The sequence below is a fragment of the Scomber scombrus genome, chromosome 23 (genome assembly GCF_963691925.1).
Source record: "Scomber scombrus chromosome 23, fScoSco1.1, whole genome shotgun sequence".
NCBI lineage: Eukaryota > Metazoa > Chordata > Actinopteri > Scombriformes > Scombridae > Scomber > Scomber scombrus.
The window spans coordinates 12,043,470-12,067,143 of record NC_084992.1 but is presented as its reverse complement, the minus strand read 5'-3'; the positions used below and the strand labels follow the sequence as shown (position 1 = coordinate 12,067,143).

Sequence of the window (23,674 nt, the reverse complement as noted above, 5' to 3'; positions counted from 1 at the left end):
TTCACATTTGTTGCATTATATAATTTAGACTAATTCAAATTGAAAGATGATCTCAGTAGGAGTAGTAATAATAGTGCAGTAGTAAAAAACTGCAAGGAAAACTGCAGGTTGTTTTACCCTTTACCACTTTGTTTAAAATTCAAATATCTCAGTAACTACAGTATGGATTACTATGAAATGTTTATGATGAATCCTACAGACATTGTTGATCCCCTGCATTTTTGTTTAATTGCATTCGCAAGTCAGGTTTTTTACTTATCCAGTGAAATATCTCAACCTGTAATGGATGGATTGGCACAAAATTTTTTATGGGCATTCCTGAATCCCAGAGGATGAGTCCAAGTGACATTGGTGATCTTCTTGACTTTTGTTTTTTTGTTAGAGGAATAAGTATATCATAGCTATAACAACTATTGAACTGGCACAACTTTTGGTATAGACATTAATGTTGTCTGCAAATAACTTGATCCTTTATTTGTTCCCTTATATTTTAAAATGACCAATGCTAGTTTATTTTTGCAAATTTTAACAATTTCTGATGAACTATATAAACGAAGATATTCAAGGCTTAATTTGACCTTTACTGTTTATATCTTTTAAACAAAGTAAACATGGTAATCCAGTGTTGATCACAGAATATGTTTTTACTCATCATTGGTGGTCTATCAGAGCAGATTAACCATTTAATATTCCAATTATGTATTACTTTACAGTTCCCACATTGATATTAACTGTAATATTGATTGTGATATTGATTCCACTGGACTTATAATATTAATCTGATAATGTAGTCAAGCTTTACAATATTATACAGGATTAAGAACTCTCTGTTTAAAGTTATATGCAGTGTCCCTCTCCTGTCCTCTTGTCCAGTTACAGGGGAAAGATCAGACACATTAGACCATAAATAAAGGCTTAATATTACAACATAAAGAAGCCCAAACATTTTATATTAACGACATATCAGTGTAACCCTAAACTATAAGCAGCATTTGAACCATGCATGTATTTTTATTTTTCTTCTATCAGACTCCTCTCAGGCCTCCCCTCCCTGAACAGAATGCCAGAGAGAGTGAGTGGCTTCCAGGGCCAGAGCTTTCACAAGTTGAGGCGGGCATGCCTGCGTCGAGGCGCGTTCTTCAAGGACCCCCTTTTCCCTGCCACTGCTCAGTCTCTCTTCTTTAAGAGGGAGCCGCCGCCAGGATTAACTTGGAAGAGGCCGAGGGTGAGTGTGAGGTGAAGTGAGGAGCTCCTGGAGAACGAGAGAGAGGATGGAGGAGACTCTGACTATCCTTTGTCTAAATCTGTCATTTCCATAACAGTTCCTCAAATGACCTCAGTTCAAACAACTGCAAAGAGTTATTTTAAAAATATTTTTCCTCCCCTCCCCATTGAGCAGCCGTCTCAGCTTGTTACAGCTCCATCAGATTGGGTTAATTAAAGCACTTTCTATTATAGGAGAGGCGTCAGGCAGTGAAACCTGATCCCTCAGGGAACAAGTGGCGCGAGTTGCCGAGAGACTGCTCCATTGAAGTGTGTGTATACAGTTAACTTTAGAGAAAGCAACAGTCAATTTAAATAGCTCAGGTGTTTTTAGCACAGTGTTGTGATTGGTGTGTAAAAGTGTAGGTGGCCAAATGGCTTTAATGGTGGTGTAATACACTAACAAAAGCAGTGCCATTTGAGGCTAAAGTCAAGGTCACTAACTAATTATTGTCCAGTGCAGAGGGAGAAGAGAATATATTTAAGAGTTCAAGGATATGGATTGTGTGTCATTATTCAACCAAGAAGAAAAGCTCTATTTGTAAAAATGCACGAGAGAGACAAAAAAAGGCAAAGAAAGGAATCAAAATGAGCATTTCGGCAACAAAAAAGTCCTTGTTATTGTCTTTTACAAACATTTGTCATCTTCTGGTCATATTTTTATGTTTGACAGGACCATTTCTGTCAAAGATAGCTGGCAAATGTGTGTAAAGTTACAGATGTCAAGTCAAAACCCGTATTTGCATTTGTAGCTTTCCCCACAGAAGCTGGAACCAAACTGAATCAGAAAACTAACATTCATCAAGTAAATCTGGCCTCTAGATTCAAATTCAAAGAGAAAGAAGTCAGAAATGTCTGGTATCTCCTGGTCAGGATTAGTGGTGCTTAAGTTTGATTCAGTATGTCGGCCAAACATTCACTAACCTTAATGTGAAACCCTGCTGGCAATTAATTTTCTGATTAAGGGCTGAAGAGAAAGGGTTAATGGTATTGTGTTCCTAATGCTCCACTTAGGTGTTTTAAGTTTGTATCAACAGGGAGTTGAATGATAGGGTTACACCTGCCGCCTCTCTCTCCTGAAGCTGCATAGCCTCCCTCTAACTTCTCATCTGCAATCATAACTGTGACCTCATCTGTCCATCTGTGCTAGTTATTAACTCATCTCAGGGAAGGTTCATATCATCGTCTAGAGTTGCATCTGAAGAGGTTATGACCACAGAGTGTGTATCTTTCAGCTTGTGTGTGTGTCCGGCAGCAGTTCTACGGTTACCTGACCCTGTCCAAACCGAGATAAACAGGTCCACGTAGACAGGATCTGTCTCCTCAGCAGAGTTCTGACACTCTGACTAAATCAGCTCACATGGCTCATAAAACACTGTGACGCTAATAACTGCTGCGCTCTTTAATCATACAGTATTTAAAGCTACTTTATAACCAATATTTTTTCATGAGCAATGAACAAAATAACTAGGTGATATGTGAGAGGGGTTGCCTGTTGTGATAAACCCAGAGATAATTATCACCTAACTCTACATTTCCCCTCAGTATTTTAAATGTCTTTTTAGCTCTCTGTTTTAGATTTCTGGCCCACAACTTTACCGGTTTGGTTCACTCTCCTCATTCTCATCTGTGCCATTTCCTGCTATCAGGGAGAAGGCTTTAAGACCTACTGTACACAACCTCTCTAGCACCAAACAGTAAATGGAGAATGTTGGCAACCAGCTGATAAACATAGGGCAGAACTGAGCAGCTAAATAGACAGATATTTTCTCAGGAGTTAGAGAAGAGCAAAACAGACTTCAAATGTGAATGAATATTGGATTTACAAATAAATCCTAATCTTGCTTCATATTTGTTTGATTTGTAAATTAGCCACTTGCTAACATATCAGCTTAATAAGGTGATAATATGTCAGTGTTGTGTTTACAGATTTTGGAGGTGCCCCTAAGTGGCCAAACAAGAAGTGATTAATCCAGGTTTAATGTATCTGTTTAAATCCAATCTCTCCCCTCCAGGAGATATGTAAGGACCCTCGTCTGTTTGTTGATGGCATCAGCACTCGTGACTTGCACCAAGGCAGTCTGGGTAACTGCTGGATGGTGGCTGCTATTTCCTGCCTAGCATCTGAACCATCTCTGTGGAAAAAGGTATTTAATTATCTACACGTGTCCTTCCTTCTTTCCCTCCCTTCTCCCTTTTTTGCATCCTTCCTTCAAGGCCTCATCTCCCTGTCTCCCCATCCCCAGGTCATCCCTGACCATGAGGATCAGGAGTGGAACCCAAAGCGCTCCGACCTCTATGCAGGAATCTTCCACTTCCGGTTCTGGCGCCTTGGCTGCTGGATGGATGTTGTTGTGGATGATCGTCTACCGGTCAGCGAGGATGGAGTTCTGCTCTTCTGCCGCTCAGCCACACCGAGAGAGTTTTGGAGCGCCCTGCTGGAAAAGGCCTACGCCAAGTGAGTGGCAGGGGAAAACGCTGGTTGATCCCTGATAGTATTGGTGGCAAGTGTTTCCACAGTGATGCTGCTATGTCCTGCAAAGTTAGATCACAGACTTTGTTGTAGTAAGACTTGTTCAATTTCATACTGCCTACTGAACCTCTGTTATGATAGAAACTGTCACTAAGGACAGTACTCCACTCCTCTTTTTAGTCCTGCTTTAAAGATTGAGGGCCCCGCTACCTTCTCTAAGGGAGCACTTCCTGGCAACAATCAGTACTTTCTAGCATCCACCTATGACGAATTCATCCTAAATAGTGATAGTGATGTGAAAGATTCAATGAACAAATAGGGCTACAACTAATGATTATTTTCCTTATTGATTAATCTACTACTTTATTTTTTCAATTAATCAATTAATAATTCAGCCTATGAAATGTCAGATGTTATAATTTCTTAGAGCCCACTGTGGTGACTTCAAATGTCGTTTTATTTTATTTACAGTCCAAACCCCCCAAAGAGTTTATTGCCATGCATGACACAGAAATGCTTCAAATCTTCACATTTGAGAAGCTGCAACTATCAAAGTGTTATCAAAATAGTGCATTAACAATATAATGTTTAACATTATATCCATTCAAATTGGGTTCAGGTACATCGAACAACAGACTTTTTTTTGTATTTATATGATAACTAGCCATGAATCAGTCAGTCAATCAATTCCACTGCTGGTTGTCTTCCAGGCTAAATGGCTGCTACGAGGCCTTGGAGGGCGGGAATACTGCAGAGGCCCTGATTGACTTCACTGGAGGAGTTTCAGAGCCCCTAGGCCTGGATCGGGAGGCCCTCAGCCTGCACAGTGACCAGAGGAAGGTGTTCTTCCAGACGCTGGCCAAGGCCCATGAACGCAAAGCCCTCATCACTTGCTCCATACGGGTAGGACCCTTTGTCCTGAAACTCTGAGAATCTTCAGCGTTTTAGAAACCGGTGAACTAGTTAAAACATGACCTTTATATTTCTCAGCCAGCGGAGGGGGAGACGGTGGAGTCGGTGTTAGACTGCGGCCTGGTGCGAGGACACGCCTATGGGATCACAGCAGTGAGAAAGTTGCGGCTTGGTGAGAAGCTGCTGAGTGGGGCGTCCCGACTCTTCATGGTACGCATGAGGAACCCATGGGGGACAACAGACTGGACGGGTGCCTGGAGTCAGGGGTGAGGGCAATTTGAACTCTGGCTCCATGTGCCACATGTCCGACTGCTGAGTACATCATACATTTTGTAGGAGCTCTGGGAATAAAGCCTCTATTGACGTTTAACTTTAACATTTCACCATTTCCCTATAACTTTTTTTGGACATTTGCTGCCATTGCTAATAACATTTTACAATTGTTATGGAATGACTTTTACCAGCTCCTAGAGTCATTACACAAAGAAACATCTGCCATTCACATTATTAAATTCTGAAAATGGCCGAAATGGGCTAATAAAGGTTTCCAGAAGTTGAAACACCTCTCACATCTCTGCTTTCTTTTTCTCTGCTGCCATTGACATTATTGTCCTTGCTCGCCCCCTGCAGGTCACAGCAGTGGCAACAGATGAGCCGTGCAGATAGGGAGAAGATGGGCCTCATTGTTCGAGATGTTGGGGAGTTTTGGTAAATGTTAATTTTTAATTTGTTGTTTGGATTCACATTAAATTCCATACAGCTGTTGCTGGTCTTCCTAGGGTCCACATAAAACAACAGATATAAACAGAAACTTAAAATCTGATTGGATAAATAGAGCAAGAATAGACAGAATACAGATTTAGCAATGAAAGGACAAACAATAAAGACTACAATAAAACCTCCAAAAACAACATAATCATGTCTTGTCATGTCATGTTTTTTTAGGTAAAATCTACTGCCAATCTGTCTAATTTCTTGAATCTCTCCTCCCTCAGGATGGATTTCGTGGACTTCTGTCATTACTTCACAGATGTGGTAGTGTGCTGGCTGATGGAGAGAGCTCTGCTGTGGCCAAGCTCTCACTGGAGAGAGGTGCACTGCTACGGGGAGTGGGCTTCAGCGCCCTCCACCCCCAGAGCACTTCCATCATCCGCCATCCTCCACAGCAACCACCTGTTGACTTTGGGGAAGAGCAACTCCAAACCAAGAGGGACCAAACAGCAAGGTCACCGTAAGGAGGCAAGGCTTGGGGAGAGTCAGCAGGAAAGAGGGAAAAGAGGAGGAGAAAGGTGTCACAAAAAGGTGGCAAAGGTAGATGGAGGCAATAAAGAGGAGCAGAAGGGTGGTTGGGAGGCACAGATGGATAGGAGGAGTCGATGTGGAGGTTGCATCAACCACAGGGACACTTTCCTGTACAATCCACAGGTAAACCTGAGGTTAAAAAAAACAAAGTCTTTGGATGACTACAAGAATTTTTACCAACCATTCTTTCTTTCTTTCTTTCTTTCTTTCTTTCTTTCTTTCTTTCTTTCTTTCTTTCTTTCTTTCTTTCTTTCTTTCTTTCTTTCTTTCTTTCTTTCTTTCTTTCTTTCTTCTGGTTAGTTCATGTTTGAGGTGAGAGGCAAAGAAGAGGAGTTGCTGATCTGTCTGCAGCAGGAGGACAGGAGGATTCGGAGAAAAGATGGAGGAGGAGAGAACCTGCCTATTGGTTTTGAGGTGTTAAAGGTGAGCAGTTCATGGACCTGGATGTGAACACGCCCCAGCAGCTTTTCAACAACGAGACCTTGTTGTTACCAGGTGGAGGTGAACCGCTGCAGCCGGGTGCAGTGTGTATTGGAGCAGATAGCCAGCTCTGTCTACATGGACTCCCGCAGTGTGACGCTGAGGGGAACTCTGGCTCCAGGCCGCTATGTCATGCTGCCCACCACCTTCCTGCCAGGTGCCATTGGACGCTTCCTCATACGCCTCTTCTCACATTCCCATGTCTGTCTCAGGTGTGTGACAACAGTTTGCGCATGTTTTCACATTTCAAAAGGTTGTTTCTTATGCTTATAAATTGAGGTCTGTATGACCTTGTATTTTTCATTAATGATTCATTTTGGTGACATTTTGTTTGCTCAGTCATTACTTTTCTGCAAACTGCATGTCCAGCATTGCAATCTGACATTATCTGTTGAAGAAGTTTAAACATCTGTAGCAGGTCATCTGTTGGTTTTCACATTAACTTCATAGACTTAACTGATTACTTTAAAACGCCCCTGCTTTGACACTGTAATAAGTGGAAATTGCATATAAAATGTTCATAAGTTAGATGCAAATGTAAGCCTTATGTTGTTAAAAGACTTCCTGTTCATCTTCAACCTTGATGCCAATCCTCTGCCTCTTAGTTTTGCTCTGTTTTTTATTTGTGTGTAGGGAATTGAGGGAGGACTTGCCATCTCCCTCTGTGTTCCAGTGTTTTCTACCTCAGCCCACTGTGGTGACCACAGTCCATCTCCGCAAAGCATCAGGACTCAGCCCTCCCAAACAGACAGGTTGCTCAATACAACGGCTATCACTACATCTCTTGCACTGGGACAGCTACACAGATAAAAGAGGGGAAGAAAAAGCAAGAAACACATTTGTAGACACACTTTTTGCTTGCATGTAGCCTCCTCCTGTGTAGTTTGATCATAAAACTTCAATTTATTGGTAGTTGCATCTTTCTTTGGCTCCCTTTAATTTCTTCCTATAGTATCTTATGTTGTGTGTTATGATCTACAGCTCCAGATGTTTATGCTGTAGTGCGGTGTGAGAACGACACCATCAGGACGCGGGTGTTCAAGGCTGAAGGAAACCCTGAGTTCAACCTCAGAACCATCTTCTACAGGAGATACCCAAACACACACATCTCTGTTGAGGTTTGACACATTCATATTCCCACACACACACACACACACACACACACACACACACACACACACACACACACACACACACACACACACACACACACACACACACACACACACACACACACACACACACACACACACACAATCTAAATCTGCTTGTCTTTATCTATTGTGTGCAGTTATGGAGCAGGGGTCTGCTGTGGGACTCTGTGTTGGGCAGAGTTCGACTCCTGACAGAGGAATCTGAGAGGGGCCGGAGCCATGTGATTGATCTACGAGGTGGCCAATTGTGTTCAGGATTCAGAGGCTGCATCTATGTTGAGACATCCTCCAGCGTCTTCCTGATGGACTTGTAGCTGATTCACAGCATCGCCTAGTTCCCCTGGTAACTACATCAAACCATGACAACCACTGTCCTATCTGCACTGATGGACAGAAGATTTTGAAGAACTGATAAAAAAAATCTGTGCTGGACAGTGAAGTAATTCCTAAAAAATATACAACAAAGGTGCTGTAGCTGCTTTGACAATCTTTAGTAGGTGCTCTGTGTATTTCAAACCAAACTCAGTGATCTGACTCTTAAGAGTAAACAAAACTACTATTTAGAAGCAGATGTTATGTAGTGATCTGCCGGTCAGACATAGAGCTGGGCATCTTTCATGACTTCAGCAGTTTAACAAAAGCAAACTGATTGTTTTTGTATTATCTAGATTTATTATTAGTACTGCTGTTGTCTGGGTTTTCTTGCTGTTGTTACTGTCATTACAATTGTCATATTTATTTTTGCCATTATTTATGTTGTTGATAATATGCCCAGATGTAAATGTACATAATCAAACTTGCGTTTGTGTTTTGAAAACATTTTCTTATTATTAAATAATTAACATTGTGTGAGTGCTTTTTGTTTTTATTATAACTAAATGATTCCATTTGATAATCTACTTACAATAGTAAGATTTATTAAAGGAACATCTTCACTTTAGACCAGAGATGTTTGTTGCAACAATTTGCATTGCCGCACAGTTCTGGGGGGTATTCCAGAAAGGAGGTTCAACAAACTCTGATACTTACCCTGGACTCTGAGTTGACTTACTCTGAGATAGAAAAACTCGGAGTATCAGATGTCAGAACAGCTGATCTGAATTAGTTCAATCAATGCTGAGTATGTTCAACTTGTGTTTAGCAGGTGCACCACCACTATAAAAGGCCATCATCAATGGAGCCCCGATACCATGATTCACCATGGCAACTACTGAGAAAAAAAAGATTGTGTTACGTCACCTCACTCGAACTGGAGGCCCTCCTGCAGGCCTGTAGTGAATATGATCAGATATTTCACTAAAAGAAACACCGCTGCAGACGCTTAGGAGAGAGAAGTGGCATGGGAGAAAATTGCTGCCCGAGTCAGTGCTTAAGTTTGAATGCACCACTCCACTGACTTAACATACCTCACTTAAAATTGTAACATACAGGTGAAAAAGTGGTGTAAAGTAATTGGAAGCAGCTAAAAATGAAATACAAAAACATCATTCAGAAAATTCTGCTAGGCCATGATTGTACCTCACTTTGATTTTATTCATAGTTGACGTAGGCTATTAAACAAAATAAATAATTAATCGCTAAGCCCACGAAAAAAGGAAAAGAAAACAACACGAGAGTGAATTGCGGGAACAACAAGCAGGTATTTATGTTCTCAATCCCTGTCCATGTAGGCTGAGTTGCCACTTAATCATCCACAGATACACATATGCCCACTTTTTTTGTCTAATTGATGTTGGAAACTGAACAATTTCGCCACATTTGCTGTAATAGTATAAAAAATAAAAGTGATTGGTGAAGAAAGGGAAAATGTAAATAGTTTGTATTGCATTGTAACATAGTAGAGATTCCTGTTATTGTTTTTAAATAATTATACAAGAAATTCAACTTCAGTTTTTTATGATTTATGACATTCTAACTGTTATACTGCACAATAAGACATCTTGGGTTCTTCCTACTTGTTGTATCCACGATTGTACTGCTCGCTAGAGGTACAGGACACACAAGTGCAGTGAAAAATGAACCCACAATAACTAGAAGGGGGTCAAACGGAGCTAAAAGTATTTTTTGCACAGACAAATGCTCATTATTGAAGTATTACCAAGTCACTCTAGAGAGAAAGATGCAATACATTTCTGACTATGTTCTTCTTTATTGTGAGCATCCCAGAATAGTGTCGAAAACAGAAATGTTGCATTTTGTAATATAACGTGAGTCCAACCTTAAGATCACACAATTACAGAGAAAAAAAAGGTTTAAAACAGTTAACATTTTAATGACAAAATCCCCTTTATAAATTATAACTTACAGTTCATAAGACACACGTTAGCTAAAACAAACATATCTACTATGTAACCACAGCTGTTCCAATGCAAACTACCCAAGATAAAAAAAGTTCAGGCTGATTCAGCCTTTATCTATTCTCATTTGACAGCATTTGTTTATCATGAGCCTGTTATACCTGAATGCCTCTTTTACAATTGAAAGGTCTTAAACCTGCATTCTCTCTACTGTATGTCTCACTTGATTTATTACCTCAGTAAATAGTTTCCGAATGAGTTCTGGTCCCATTTTGAGTAAAATAGATGATAAAGCCAGGTATGCTTTATGGTGTGGATACCTTGAGACTGACAAGTTGCTACCACAGTGACATTTATGTAACGCATTATAACAACAATTTAGAATAGTATAGGTGCAACTGTCATTATTTTACTGTGTTTGAAGTTCACGAAAGTTCATTGTAATATTTTGATAGCCCAAAAATGTCTTGCTCAATGTTTGGTTGCACTGGAAGAGCCTAAATAATCTAAAAAAAAAATTGAAGCCTGTTTTTTGCAAGCCAAAATCAGCATTAGCATTATCACAGTTAACCATAGGCTGTAGGCCTAAATGCTAACAAAGCTAGCAGATAGCGGCCATCAGTCAGCTCCACCCTCTTGTCCAAATATGGCCATTTCTGGCTCCAAAAATCCAAGATGGCAATGGTCAAAATTTAAAACTTGAGGGTTCAAAATGGGAGTCCAGAAACCAGTGGGTGATGTCATGGTGGCTACATTTATTATTTTATTTGGGTTTTAGACAGAGGCTGAATTGGAGCTGCATAAAGGGTCAGTATATGATAATAATAACCATGCAAAGATGTTCCAGCTGGGCCCCAGATAATACATATAGGCCATCTATCTGGAAATCTGCATGTGTCCCCTTTTAAATTCATGAAATGTGTTTTGGACAACACATCGTGAAGTGAAGTGTAAAGAAACACATTTCAAGGCTCCATGTAGTGTAGGTCTTTGGCATGGCAGGAGTCCATTTTTTTAATCAGCTGACCGTGTGACCGCCTCCACTCCGTTGTGTGAAGGCGCCCTCTCGAGAGGCGGAGGTTTGGCATCTCACCAGGCGCAACTGTCAGGAGTCCCAGCGGCACACCAGGAGGAGGTAAACACTCCCGTAGAAAAGGTAAGACGCAGAGAAAAAGACAGGAAACAGTAAGATTTCACACTTAATTACATCATGTTGATGCTTACCGGAGACTGCGAGTTGTTTTTTTTGAGGGGAGAATTAACTCATTACCGGAGAACAGAAAATGACTTTATGTTGGTTTTATACCGGGGCGGGGCGGTGAACCTTCAGCACACTTTCAAGTAAAAAGCGAAGCCGTGTTTAAATCTTATCAGGTCTGATTTGACTATATTTGTTCAGCTTGTCACTGAATATTGAGAAAGTGCTCCGACTAGTTCTTTTAGACTTCCTGCTGCAGGATGTTATTATTTTATAGCGATAATAAAGTCATATGGGAGTAAAGTACTTTCCCCCATTTGTTTCATTTTCTCGTCTGTTACTTTGTCATTCACAGGTATGTTTCTTGTGTCTGCTGTTCCTGTAATATTGGTTAAACTGGCTCTGTTGGGAATGCAGTCAAACCTCTTGGCTGGAATTCAGTAGTAGAAGTAATCTGTCTTCCTGGTCAGTCATTTTAAAGGACTGTAGTGTGTGAGCACAAACCCACACTGTGTTCAGTTCAAGTCACTAAACAGCATATGTAATTGTATTTTCTGTTGCTGTTGGACATTCATTACTGCCAGGGAGCCAAAATTAAATTTAGACAGCTGTGGTCAAATTAACCCATCGACTCGTGATTTAATCACAGGAACAGTCACATGAGTGTACAGCTGTTTTAATGTTTTGTCTTGACACAACTTAAACCCAACTCTTGGATTCCTTTTACTTCCCCTAAAGGCTACTATGTGTACTTGCATGACTGTTTTGGAGGTCTACAGTATGTCACCAAATTACAAACACAAATTCAAACGGACTCATTTAATTGTTACAAAAAAGGGGACAGTTGTCTGCATTTTGAAAAAGAGATGAAACCATTAATTATTTAGCCATTGGTAAACCAAATGCATAAAATACTCACAGGTTTCACTTCTCAAATGTGAGGATTTGTAGCTTTTCTCTGTTTTGTGTCAATATAAATGAGATAGTTCAAGGTTTTGAATTTTTGAGCGGACAACATCAACTATTTAAAAAAGTAATCTTGATCTTTGGGACAGCATGTGTCAAGGTTTTCATACTAAATGATTAATTGATTAATCAAACACTACATTACAGTGCAGATTGATCCAAATTACAATCAGGTTTATTTCCTAAGTAATTTGCCTTGATGTTGTGGTGTATAAAAGTCAAAAAAGTCAAAAGTCATTTCAAACACTGCTGACTGAAATCTAAATAATGTTTTGATTTGTGGAGTTAGCAGTTTATTTGAAATAAAAGATCACCGTACCTAAGCACCACGTTTCCAATGGAAAAACATTACTTCTTGGATTTGGAAGAAGAGTGAAAGTAAAACCCAGTATTTTTCTTCAATTGATTTTTTAAATTGTATTTTTGTGTGACAAAGACAAAAAATGTCAGTCTGCTTTCAGCATGCTGATGTTTTTACTTTTTAACAGCATCGACAACATTAGTCAACAAGTTCTTCATCTTCCTCTATAGGTTAGAGCCCTGACTGCTGATAATGTCAAACGCTGCGCTCATTCAACGCATCCGTAGAACTCCTCAGGCCCCTGCGCCGATATTAGGTGAGATCTTATGATGGTCAGAGTCACACACACTTGTGTCATAGTTTGATAACTCTCAGATTGTGTGTGTGTATGTGTGTCCTTTTGTGTAAATATACTCTTTCTTCCCGCAGCATGTTCGAAACTGGCTCTCTGCATCATGCCCATTGCTCAAATTGCAATTGGTGAGTGACGGACATGTGAACTATGATTAAAGTTTACAGACATTTAATCATTGAATTGTCCTGAATTTTGTGAAAATGCTCAATGACCAACTAAAAAAAATCATAACATTTTAATCCATCTGTGTCCAACAGGTGCAGTATACCTGGATGACTGTCCACGGCAGCCCTACATTCCCATCTATTTGATAGTGGTGGGAGTATTTGGCATTATCCTGGCGGTGCTCTCCTGCCTGCCTTGTGCCCAGGAGCCTGAAGATGGCACCTCCAACCCCCTCAGCCGACTCTGCACAATCTGGAACTCGCTAACTACTTTCTTCCTCTTCTGTTGGTTCATTGCTGGTAAGTTTAAACCATTGCAGGCTGATGAAAAAGGGCAGAGAAAAGAAGCATGACTAAGGGTAGTTTTCTCTATGGCCAAGAGCAATACGTGTTTCTAATTCTCTCTGGTTGGCAGTTGTTTAAACTTCTGTATTGGGACACTTCAATCATATGTGTGGTCTACAGGTAACACAGTTCAAAATTGCATCATGTACATTTCCAGGTATAATTCATAATATGTACTGGAATATCTCTGTGTAATTTACAGTTCAGAAAACACCTTGTTTATCTTATACTGGCTCTTTATGCAGTGCCTCAGTTCAGCCTCAGTCTGAAACAGGCCGTTTTAGCTCCTGTCTCTTTAAAGCCCCCTTCTCTGAGCACACTCTGTTTACATTGGCTAACTTCCAGAAGCTGTGTCTCCGCAGACTTCCAGCAGCTCCCGAGGCTACAATAAACAGTGTAGTTGAATTTATCTTCTTTTTCTTGTTGTTTACTCAAAATATTACCTACTGAAATATATCCATATATTTAAAACCTGATTGGATCCAAAGTATGTAATTGAAGCAGCAGTTTTTGGGCATGTTCGAATAATCTGACGTAATGAGGAGGAAGAACGGGTTCTGACCTGTTCAGACCTGGCTTAAGCACTTTACTTTAAGGGAGTATTTTAAAAATATATATATTTTAGTCACCTGATATTATAACAGTATAAAAAAGCAGAAAATCAAACAAAATATGATGTTTCCTCTTTAAAGTGTAGACTAAATACACTTCTCAGAATAACAATTCAACAACAACACAAACTACAAAAAAAAAAAGACCTTAAAGTTGAGTCAACACCTCTCTGAAACTGTTTCAACAAAAAGTGAAATTATAACCTTCATGAACGTAGGATTTTTTTGTATATTGCTTTAGTTTTAGCAAGCTGGACTTAATACATTGTCATATGTATGTTGCAGTTTCATACACCAAAAGCTGGCTTCAGGCAAAACTAATTTAACTTAGTTAAACTCACTTAAAAACTTTAAACCAAGACATTTTATTTCTTTAATAATGTGATGATGCAATGCAAGATGCCCTAATGTAAGAAATGATAGAACCAGTGGAAGAAATGCCACTCTTTGCCTCCAACTTTGTCCATTGTTTTTTTTATAGTTGGGCTTATTACTTACATAACAACCATTTCACAGTTCTTCAGGCTGCAATTTATCTGACTCCTTCCATTAAGGTTCATCAGTTGGAGAATAAACACACTGTAGTAACATGTGCAGGCCACTAGATGTCCACCTTATGTTGCTAGAGTCTCTAGAGATCCACAACTAACAACCCACATGTTTGTGTATGTTTGGACTCAATCTTGGACATGTAATATGTCTCTCTGATAGACTAGTGGCAGTAACATGCAATAATCGGGCCTTCAGTCATCTGAAAATCACAGCTTTGCAGGCTTTACCTTTCTTTTTAGGTAGCATTATGAATGAACACAGCCTGTTTGTGTGTTTGTTGGTGAGTAAGGTAGCCAGTGTAATTAATTTCACGAGACTTTCCTGCCTCACACTAGATAATTGTTTGTGACTGCTTGAAACTGTTGATGACTGGTACAATACACTATACATGTAAGCTACAAAATACACTCACTAACTCCAGGATATATAAATAATGTTTTGAAGAAAAAATAGTTACATTTCTCCTCAGACTAAAATCAGATTTTAATCTCCATGCCACTGTTCAGGAGACCACTAAAATGGTGGTATTTTGCAATGATGTATGAAAACTTGTGCAACGTGAATCCCTGATTCTAAGGCAGTGGGTGGACATTGTTGATATGATATGGAAAAAGCAGTTTGAGTTGAATGAAAATGCTCAGTGCTCATGAAATCCATCACAAGAAAATTATTAAAATTGTGTTAAAAAAAATAGAAAAAACTTATGTATCAACAAAGCGAAAAGCTATTTTTTTTAAATATAAAGCATAATTACACAATGTGTTAGAAATTAGATTTAGAATACATTTTTTAACAATCATATTAGATAATTACTTTAATCTCAAACAATCCTGTCAACATTGACTGAAATGGCTCCCAATCTTTGGTTATTCCTCTCATTAGTGGTGGATGTCTTTTCTTCTAGGAAATGTGTGGATCTACTCTATTTACAAGCCCAACTACGACAAGAGCAAAACAAGTGAGGATCCCTACTGCAACAAGATACTCTACCTGTTCGCTTTCTGGACCACCACATCAGTCTACATCCTCTTGTGTTTGTTCCTGTTTTGCGGCTGCTGCGCCCTTGTCTGCTTCTACATTTTTCGCCGTGCAGACCCCGACGATGACATCTAGAGACAATTAACATAGTAAGGGGGCAGGATGGGGCTGCACACAATGATCTGGCCAATGAAGCTGTGGCATGCGTACCAAGTTGCACACATTCGGCTTATGATCGGTTGAATTGGAGTATCAGGATATCTCGGTATCCGTAAGGATTACTTACGTTCACTTTAACATCAACAGTGCAACAGTGTGCTTTGCTCTCCAAATGCTTAGCACATACCATATTGCAGCACAGTTGAAGTACTAATACAAAGCACAGTAAGAGTGCACTTTACCTACTGAATGAGCCCTTTGCTGTTTCTAGGTAATGTTAGTAGTTCATAAATTGAAGTACAAATCTAAATGGTCTCATTTTAACACCTATCATGCATTGTAGTGGTGCTTCTAGTTTCACAGCCTTCTTATTGGCAACCTCAATAGATACATACGTAACTACGTAACATACGTAAATGATTTAGATAAGTGTTTTTCATTGCTTAGGATTTTCTACCTCTGCAGATGCTGTGGTGCATCTTGTTGGTCGGTAATTACTGGTGCCTTTCCAAAAGATATATATGTATATGTATGTTCACATGTTGAATTTAATGATTTACAGATGGAGGATGAAATAATAAGTATGTGTACTATGCAAATTAATTTTCCCTAATTTTGTATTTTTTCATTCAGATGTATGTTTGTATATATTTGTTTCAATAGTCATTTAACTAATCAACTTCAACATTGTAAGACAGTAATGCATTGGACTTCTTAAACGTATGTTAAATACTTATGATACATAAAGCAGTAGTTGTTCTATGAGAAAACCAACTTTCTGATCATTCCCTTTTTTCCATTGTGTATGGCTTAATCACAACGTATACTAAACTTTGTTGTTTGCAGATCAAACTGCTGAAGTTATACATTAAATATTAAGATGATGTACCATTTACCTTGAATCTCGGAACATACTGTCCAAAAGGCTATAATTGCCACTTGAAGTATGAATTAAAAGACAACGTGGAACGGTGTCATATATGAACTGAGTAGAAACAGGAAATAATATTATTATTGTTACAACAGATGTAAGATGTATGACAAGAAAATATTTAAAGATGACCAATGACTTCTGGGAAAGTACAAAGAACAAAACAAAATTATTAGTTTACTTCTCTATCTTCACAGGGACTGTAGACATCTCTAGCATGGATCATTTTGGCTCTTAAAACATATTACATAAAGGGTGTGGTTTTTTTAAATAATTGTGGAGGTTTCACGGCCTTTACAGCATAAATTTATACTTTTTCAATCTAGAGCTTTGACTTTAAAATGTGGTTTTACTATTTTCCATCAGATTGAGCCATGGGGCAAATGGATATGGAATCTGTCAGGGCCCGGTTGTGTTGTTAGGTATTTTGTAGGTTTAGTTTTTGTCTTGTCTCCTTCCTGTTTTATTTTGGTGTGTTTTCCCTTGTCATGTCTAGCTTCCTCCCCTCCTGTTTGCCTCCCTTTCCCTAATGTGTTACACCTGTGCCTCGTTATTATCCAGGGTATATAGGTGGTGTGCGCTTTCCTTTTTGTGCCAGACCGTCTTGTCAGTTACATGTAAGTTTCTTATCAGTTTCCTGTCAGAGTTCCGGCGTTCATACCTTAATATATCTTGTAGTGTTGTTGACCAGTTTTGCCTTTTGGATTCTGAGTTTTGCCTAGTGATTTTGTACTTCTGCCTGTGTTTTGGATTTCCCAGTTTTGACTTTTGGACTGATTCAACAACTAGAGAACTCTTCATCCCTGTGTCCCTGTCTCTGCATTTGAGTCCACCTGGTCTGTGCTTGACAGAATCACATCATTCTCATAATTATTGAATGCACACAGAAGCACTCACAAATGCATTTAATTTATATATAAATGACTAAAAAAATATTTTTCAATGCACACAAAAATATTTATTGTTGTATAATAAATGTTAAAAAAAAAAAAAAAAAAAAGGTTCCCAGATGTATTTTTGATGCGCACACATTTGTTCTTTTAAATGTTTCTTGGAACATACTGTCAAAGAGATTGTGTAATATTCCACCAAAAAAATCAATTAAAAGAGAGAAACCTTGGGAGATGTGTCATACTGTATAAGAACTGAGTAGAAACAATACATGTATTTCTTGATGCAGTCAGATTTCCGCCTGTTTAACCACAAGACGTTCAGTATCTCATGTAGAGAACTCAAGTCATACTAAGACAGAGACAAATAAGAGGAAATTAACTCCACTTTGAACTGAAAGCAGTATTTTAGCTGTATTCCTGTAATAATGAGGAAATTATTATAAAGCAATTTTCTGTTTATTACCAGCATGGGAACAGATGAGGATGTTGTATTTTATTTGTTGATTGGGGATTGTTCGTGTCTCTAGCACTGTGAACATTTTTATGTTTTTTTTATTATTATTCATTTTGGCGGTTTTAAAGCCTTCAGCATAAATTTGAAGCAATACAGATGAATACCAAATTCTTCAAGTTTCTGACTCACCCCTCTTCATTACCAGACACTTGTAATAGAAAAAAAACAGAAAACAAGCATCAATTTAAAAAAAGGTGCTCAACTAGGAAGTTGAGGCCCATAAGGACTCGCCTCACAAGAATACGTGACCTGTCTGCAACCTATAAATTGCTGTTTCCAGCAATACATAACAATCTCTTGAGAAGGCTTAGGGTTAGGTTCACTTCTCCTTCCAGTTGCCAGAGACCAGATCCAGCCCATCTGACACACAGTAAGGTAAATATCTTTAGTTATTAATCTAAAATCAAATATTAGTATATGAAAAGAATCAAATCACCCTTTCCCTGCATGTACAAAGTGTTATTGGTTATTTTATTAGCTTTATGTTACTCAAAGTATTTTTGTTGAAACTGTTGTTGCTGCGAAAATAAGAATAACATGAATTTTGTCTTTAAAGGGAAGTAGACTTCTAGGGTTGCAATGTCAGCAAATTGTTAAAAATACAGTTCCCAGAGGGCATGTTTGCTTTTCAAATTGTTTTATAGTGTCCACTCAACAGTCAAAAACTCAAAGATAAGCAGTTTATTAACATGGAGGAGTGTTAAAACATATACAACAAAATTATTCTATAAGAGAAGATGGGATACATTACCAGTAGTAAGGACCACACAAAGAGTTTACTAATGGATCAAATGTAATTGATGATGTAAGGATGGATTTTCCTTTGGGATTTTAAATATTTTGTTTGACAGGGGAGTGTGGCATTTATTTGTTTATTGGTTTGGTTCAGAAAGAAGTAATGAATAACAGTTCATCTCTCAATACTTTCCAACTTATATCTATGGGTTATTTTCTCCAACTAAAGACAAAATATTTTAAGATAGGTCACAAATATATAGTTTCCATTTTAAAAAACAGCCAGGCACCAACGTTTTTAGAAAAAAGCTCTTTAAAGAAGAGAGAATAGTGCCATTGTTGGGGACTACTTTCAGCAGTGGATTAATACACATTTGGTGCTCCAGTGAGAATTGACAGCAGTAGAATGGTGTATGTGGTGTCACTCAAAATAAACTACAGTGCCCATTTCATTGTAATGAAGGAATATGTTACCCAGCCTCATGCCCACTCATCCACAATATACACAGTATATTAACATGTTCTTGTGCAAAGGTCCTTCCTCTTTATGTTAGTGGTACATCCATCAGATGCACAAACAGGTATAACATAATCTGATATACTGTCACATGCCATTGTTTTTAATTATAAACTATAGAGATTTTTTTTTTTTTAAATTGCTTCTGACTTTGGTTTGCAACAGTCTGTGTGGTCAATTTAATCTGACTATTTTAGGTGCTTTTTGCTGTTAGGTTTTTTTGGTCTAAATGAAGACCACACTTTACGGGAAACTTTTAGACTCATCTCTGTTTAAACTGTTCATCATCAAGTACATTAAACAGCTGATGTATCGGTCTCTTTTCTTTTTTTGTCTTTTTTAAAGTTCAATTAATCAGAACTAACAATGCCAGAGAGTTACAGACTTCAACACACCAGTGAACCTCCCTCTGTCATAGCAGGTAAGAGAGAGATGTGCAAAATTCATGCATATTACAAGAATTATCATAGTTTTATTAATTTATCATCAGCCTCTATATTGCCATTGGTTATTTTAACCTTCTGTCTTGTCTCTCCTCAGGATGTATGATGCTGATTATGATTATCTTGATCATTGCTCAGATGGTAGTTGGTAAGTGTTACATTAACTGCCATAAAGATGTATTACTGTTGTTTCAATCATTGTTTATTCTTTGGCAAGAAACTTCAATCAAAAAATCAATAAAATAGAGTGCAATTATAATTTCTTAATAAAGCACATTACTTTTGTCTTTATGTCCCACAGGAGCAATGTACTTTAATGACTGTCCAAGGCAGCCTTTTATCCCCATCTATTTGTGTGGATTTATAGTCTTTTCCTACGTCTTTGGTATGTTCTGTTGCCGCAAGCGTGCAGTAGGAACTGTGGTGTGTTGCAGCTTCATGACGGCTGTCCTCTTCTTTTGCTGGTTCATTGCTGGTAAGATGAAAGACTTGAGACTAACCAATGCATTAACACAAGCAGGTAGAGCTCCACTAATAAGTGTGTCTCTGTTGAGTCAGTCAAACCCAGTGTCCAGCAGCTGTAGGCAGCTGACTTCAGAACATGTAACAAGCTTATTTTAAACTACCTGCTCAGCACCAAAAATCAGACTAAGTTAACAAATAGTGACTAACAACTTACTGCAAAAAGACCCGAAAGCTTTCAATATGTCAACAGTGCCACAATACTGTGAGGTGTCCATTCTTTTTTCTGTAGGTAATGTCATGATCTACTCCATCTACGAACCCAACTACGAGAATAAACAACACAACACAACAGAAACTGACTCCTACTGCAACAAGACACTCTACCTGTTTGCTTTCTGGAGCACCAACTTCATCTATATCCTGTTAGGTCTGATTATTTTATGCTCTTGCTGTGTCTTTCACTGTGGGCCGCAAGATGGTGATGAAACACAAACACTGTTGCCGGGATAAATAAACTTGCGTTAAAATAAAAACACATATAAGAAGAATAACAAAAGAATATTTATCTGTGTTTTCATGTCTGTCTGATACATATTTTAACCAAAGTTTAAGATGTGATTTTTAACCATGGAGGGTAATAGATGTGAGATATATAAAATCACCTCAAACACCAGCATCACAGACTGACAGACAATCTGATTGGTGGACAGGGCTGTGATGTCAGCATGGTTTGTGTGACTGGTTGGCCAGTGCTTTGGCATGGATGGGCTTATAGAGGATTGTATTTTACTACCACAAAAAATATGTTTGGATATTATAATATTTTCTATCATAAAATAATAAAAGGTCCAGATTGAAATATCTCCCCAACGGTTTGGTGGATTTTTAAAACATTTTTTACAGATATTTATTATATTATTATATTGTCTTTCATGTCAGTTGTACTTTGTGTTTAGTGTTAATTAGCAAATATTCAGTCAGTGCGTTCCTGCCAACTCCACCCACCTGATCCCCACACCTGCTGGTGCACCTGCCCCTCATTCCCTCGTTAGTCACCCAGTGTTAATCATCTTATTTCCCTTCAGTCTGTACTGGCCCCAGTTTTTGTCTTACCAACATGTAAAAATTATCAAATTAAATCACAGTTTGTTCACAAGGACATACAGTATTCAACACAGCACTCCAAAAACTTTGCACTGAACTTTTAAGTACCAACCAAGAAAATAAGAAGTTCTTTGTTACGTGCATGACTACATTTTTTAATCAATGCACAAATCAGTCTTTAAAAGGCACTGGCATATTCTACAGTCAGATCCACGATTATCAAATCATTTTCAAGATCCTCTGTTCTTTGTTTTTAAATTTTACCAAGAGATTATTTGGTACATGCAAATTCTGCACATACCAAAAGACCTGCAGAACCCATTCAGCCACTTCTCTGCCCTCTCTCTTATGAGAATTACTGCTGTGGTAACTGTGCACAATGTAACAATACCTATGAGACGAAGAGTGATGCATTTTAAATATTGTATCATGAAAGAGAAAGAATGTGTGATGATGAATTTCAGTCATCATCACACAGAGAATCAGGTCCCAATGAAAAGTGTGATCACTTGCTCTTCCACCCATGTTGTACGTGTTTTTTACCTGATGAAGGCTTAAGGACCTTATCTTTAATAAAGTTGTTTTTTTTAACAAGTAAAATTACTCTTGCCTGAGAACTAAAAATGCTCATCTCACCCTATTCACTCCCATAATAACTTTACCAACACGAAAGCATGGGAACCATGATGACAAGGAAAACATAAAGCCAACACCAAGCAAGACGAAGTGAAAGCTGCTGACAAGTACTTGGAAAATTTGTTGGGGTTTCAATTCCTGGCAGAAAACATGAGCCAATGTGCAGATACACAAGATACTGGTCAACAAACACTACACTGTAGACTTGCTGTCTCCTTTTTACATCTCAAATATTGCCTCTTCTGCACAATAGCAGAAAAATATAACAAAGCGAAAAGGTTAATGACTTATAGAAAAAAACACACTTTAATTACTTTGTCCAGACATTAAAGCAAGAATTTGACATTTTGAGAAATATATTTATTCACAATCTTGCCAGGAGCTAGATTAGCAGGTTGATACTATTCCAATGTCTGGACAGTAAATACGTAGTTTCTGGTTAGCTTAGCTTATCATAAAGACTAGAAACAGGGGGAAACAGCTAGCCTGACTCTCTCCGAAGCTAACAAAATCTACTCCAGATGTTTTTCTGGAGGAAAACTCCTGAACAACTTCTGTAATAAAATAGGTACATCGGTGGTGAAGTGGACCTGGAGTGTGCCACGTCGGATTCACCAAACACTCGTATCATCAGGAAATAGTTGTAAATGACCTTTGTAAACATGATCCCACCTATTCTAAATAAACGCGTGTAAAAAAAAAAAAAAAAAAAAAGAACTGCAAATAGTGTTCATAGAGTGAAACATTATTTGGACTGTCCAACAGGAAGACATCCTCCACAGCTGGGGCTCTCCCTGGAGGACAACAACATCAGCTGCAGGTGGGATCTGGAACTGCAGCAGGAACTTCTATAGTGTTGTTTATTGGTCAGTCACCTCCACCATATACTGGTCTAACAGACCATGCTCCTGCATGGGGTCAAGTAACAATGAAGGAAGACGTTTCTGCTGTAGATTCTTCATCTACAGTTGCAGAGGGACGAACATATGGAGGTCCTTTGAAAAGTGCATTTCTTGCCCCATTGATAGAATGCCCCAATGGAACTGGGGGTGATCAACATGTTTATAGACCCTGGAAGATAACAGAATTACAGGCTATTATTGAACACCTTCCACAGGCTAATTATAATGGGAAAGCATTTGCGACTGCTCTCAGGAAGATGGTGGTGCAGTGCAAACCTACGTCAGCAGAACTGGAACATGTCTGTGTCACCAAGTTGGGTCTCACCTGAAGAGAAGTTAAACCAGCTAGCTGGAATTCCGCTGCACCTTGGAACATTGCACATGACTCTCCTTACCAAACTCAGCTGACTGCCTTGTGTGATTCATAAGAGGTTCAAACCAGTCATAAATATGACAGCTGTAAAATCATGTGTGCAAAAATCAGGAGCGACATTGTGAGGGTTGTGATTATTTATGTAAGCTTCAAATCCTTAGGCCCTTAGCCCCGAAATATGCAGCCATTTTTTTCATCCCACGTCCGGTCACTACCCGTGTGCCCCTACACTATCACCCTTGCCCACTGGCTTCGTCCCTTACCTGAGACAACGGGATTACGTGAAAGCGAGAAGGGGGAGAGGGGCAGAGGTGGGCCCTCTTATATATTTCTACCACTGGCCTTGATGGGGAACGTCACTGAGCTTGAGTGTTGCTCCGCCTCGGATCAGACTTCTTTGCCAACGGCAGAGGCGTTTTCTCATGAGCATGCCCTACAGTTGCTCCATCTCAAAAGCCCTATCGGGATTTATACCCTACTCTAAATATACCCTATTTAGAGCCTACTTGAATCCTAACAGCTATAAGGTTTCACCGGGGGGTATGTTAGCCTCGCTCAGAGAAACTATCAGACCAGCGCAGGCCAGCTGACAGTCTTGCCTGGGCCTGGGACAAGATAATCTTAGATGGGCCCCCACGCACCCGGATCTCT

At 38.9% G+C, this 23,674-nt stretch overlaps 4 protein-coding genes across 5 annotated transcripts in view; 3 read left to right on the top strand and 1 right to left on the bottom strand.

Annotated features, from left to right (window-relative positions):
- acap1 (ArfGAP with coiled-coil, ankyrin repeat and PH domains 1) overlaps window positions 1-23,674 on the bottom strand; it is a 479,281-nt gene that overhangs the window by 235,449 nt on the left and 220,158 nt on the right. The window lies entirely within an intron of this gene.
- On the top strand, window positions 1,061-8,380 carry LOC134005807 (calpain-5-like). Its single transcript, XM_062444814.1, has 12 exons — window positions 1,061-1,225; window positions 3,279-3,410; window positions 3,510-3,721; window positions 4,447-4,639; window positions 4,727-4,914; window positions 5,279-5,356; window positions 5,644-6,073; window positions 6,251-6,373; window positions 6,446-6,642; window positions 7,064-7,182; window positions 7,412-7,548; window positions 7,722-8,380. Exons 1-12 carry the CDS (start codon window positions 1,061-1,063, stop codon window positions 7,896-7,898), a joined length of 2,151 nt encoding a protein of 716 aa, XP_062300798.1. The 3' UTR covers window positions 7,899-8,380.
- Window positions 10,957-17,232, top strand: LOC134005909 (transmembrane protein 272-like). 2 transcript variants are annotated; one of them, XM_062444938.1, is made up of 6 exons: window positions 10,957-11,037; window positions 12,577-12,662; window positions 12,776-12,826; window positions 12,959-13,165; window positions 15,278-15,500; window positions 17,201-17,232. In XM_062444938.1, exons 2-5 carry the CDS (start codon window positions 12,599-12,601, stop codon window positions 15,484-15,486), a joined length of 531 nt encoding a protein of 176 aa, XP_062300922.1. In that variant the 5' UTR covers window positions 10,957-11,037; window positions 12,577-12,598; the 3' UTR covers window positions 15,487-15,500; window positions 17,201-17,232. The 2 variants fall into 2 exon arrangements, with proteins under 2 accessions (XP_062300922.1, XP_062300921.1); XM_062444937.1 differs by lacking the exon at window positions 17,201-17,232 and having other exon boundaries at window positions 15,278-16,378.
- On the top strand, window positions 19,796-20,518 carry LOC134005536 (transmembrane protein 272-like). The gene is made up of 2 exons (XM_062444460.1): window positions 19,796-20,018; window positions 20,298-20,518. Exons 1-2 carry the CDS (start codon window positions 19,850-19,852, stop codon window positions 20,516-20,518), a joined length of 390 nt encoding a protein of 129 aa, XP_062300444.1. The 5' UTR covers window positions 19,796-19,849.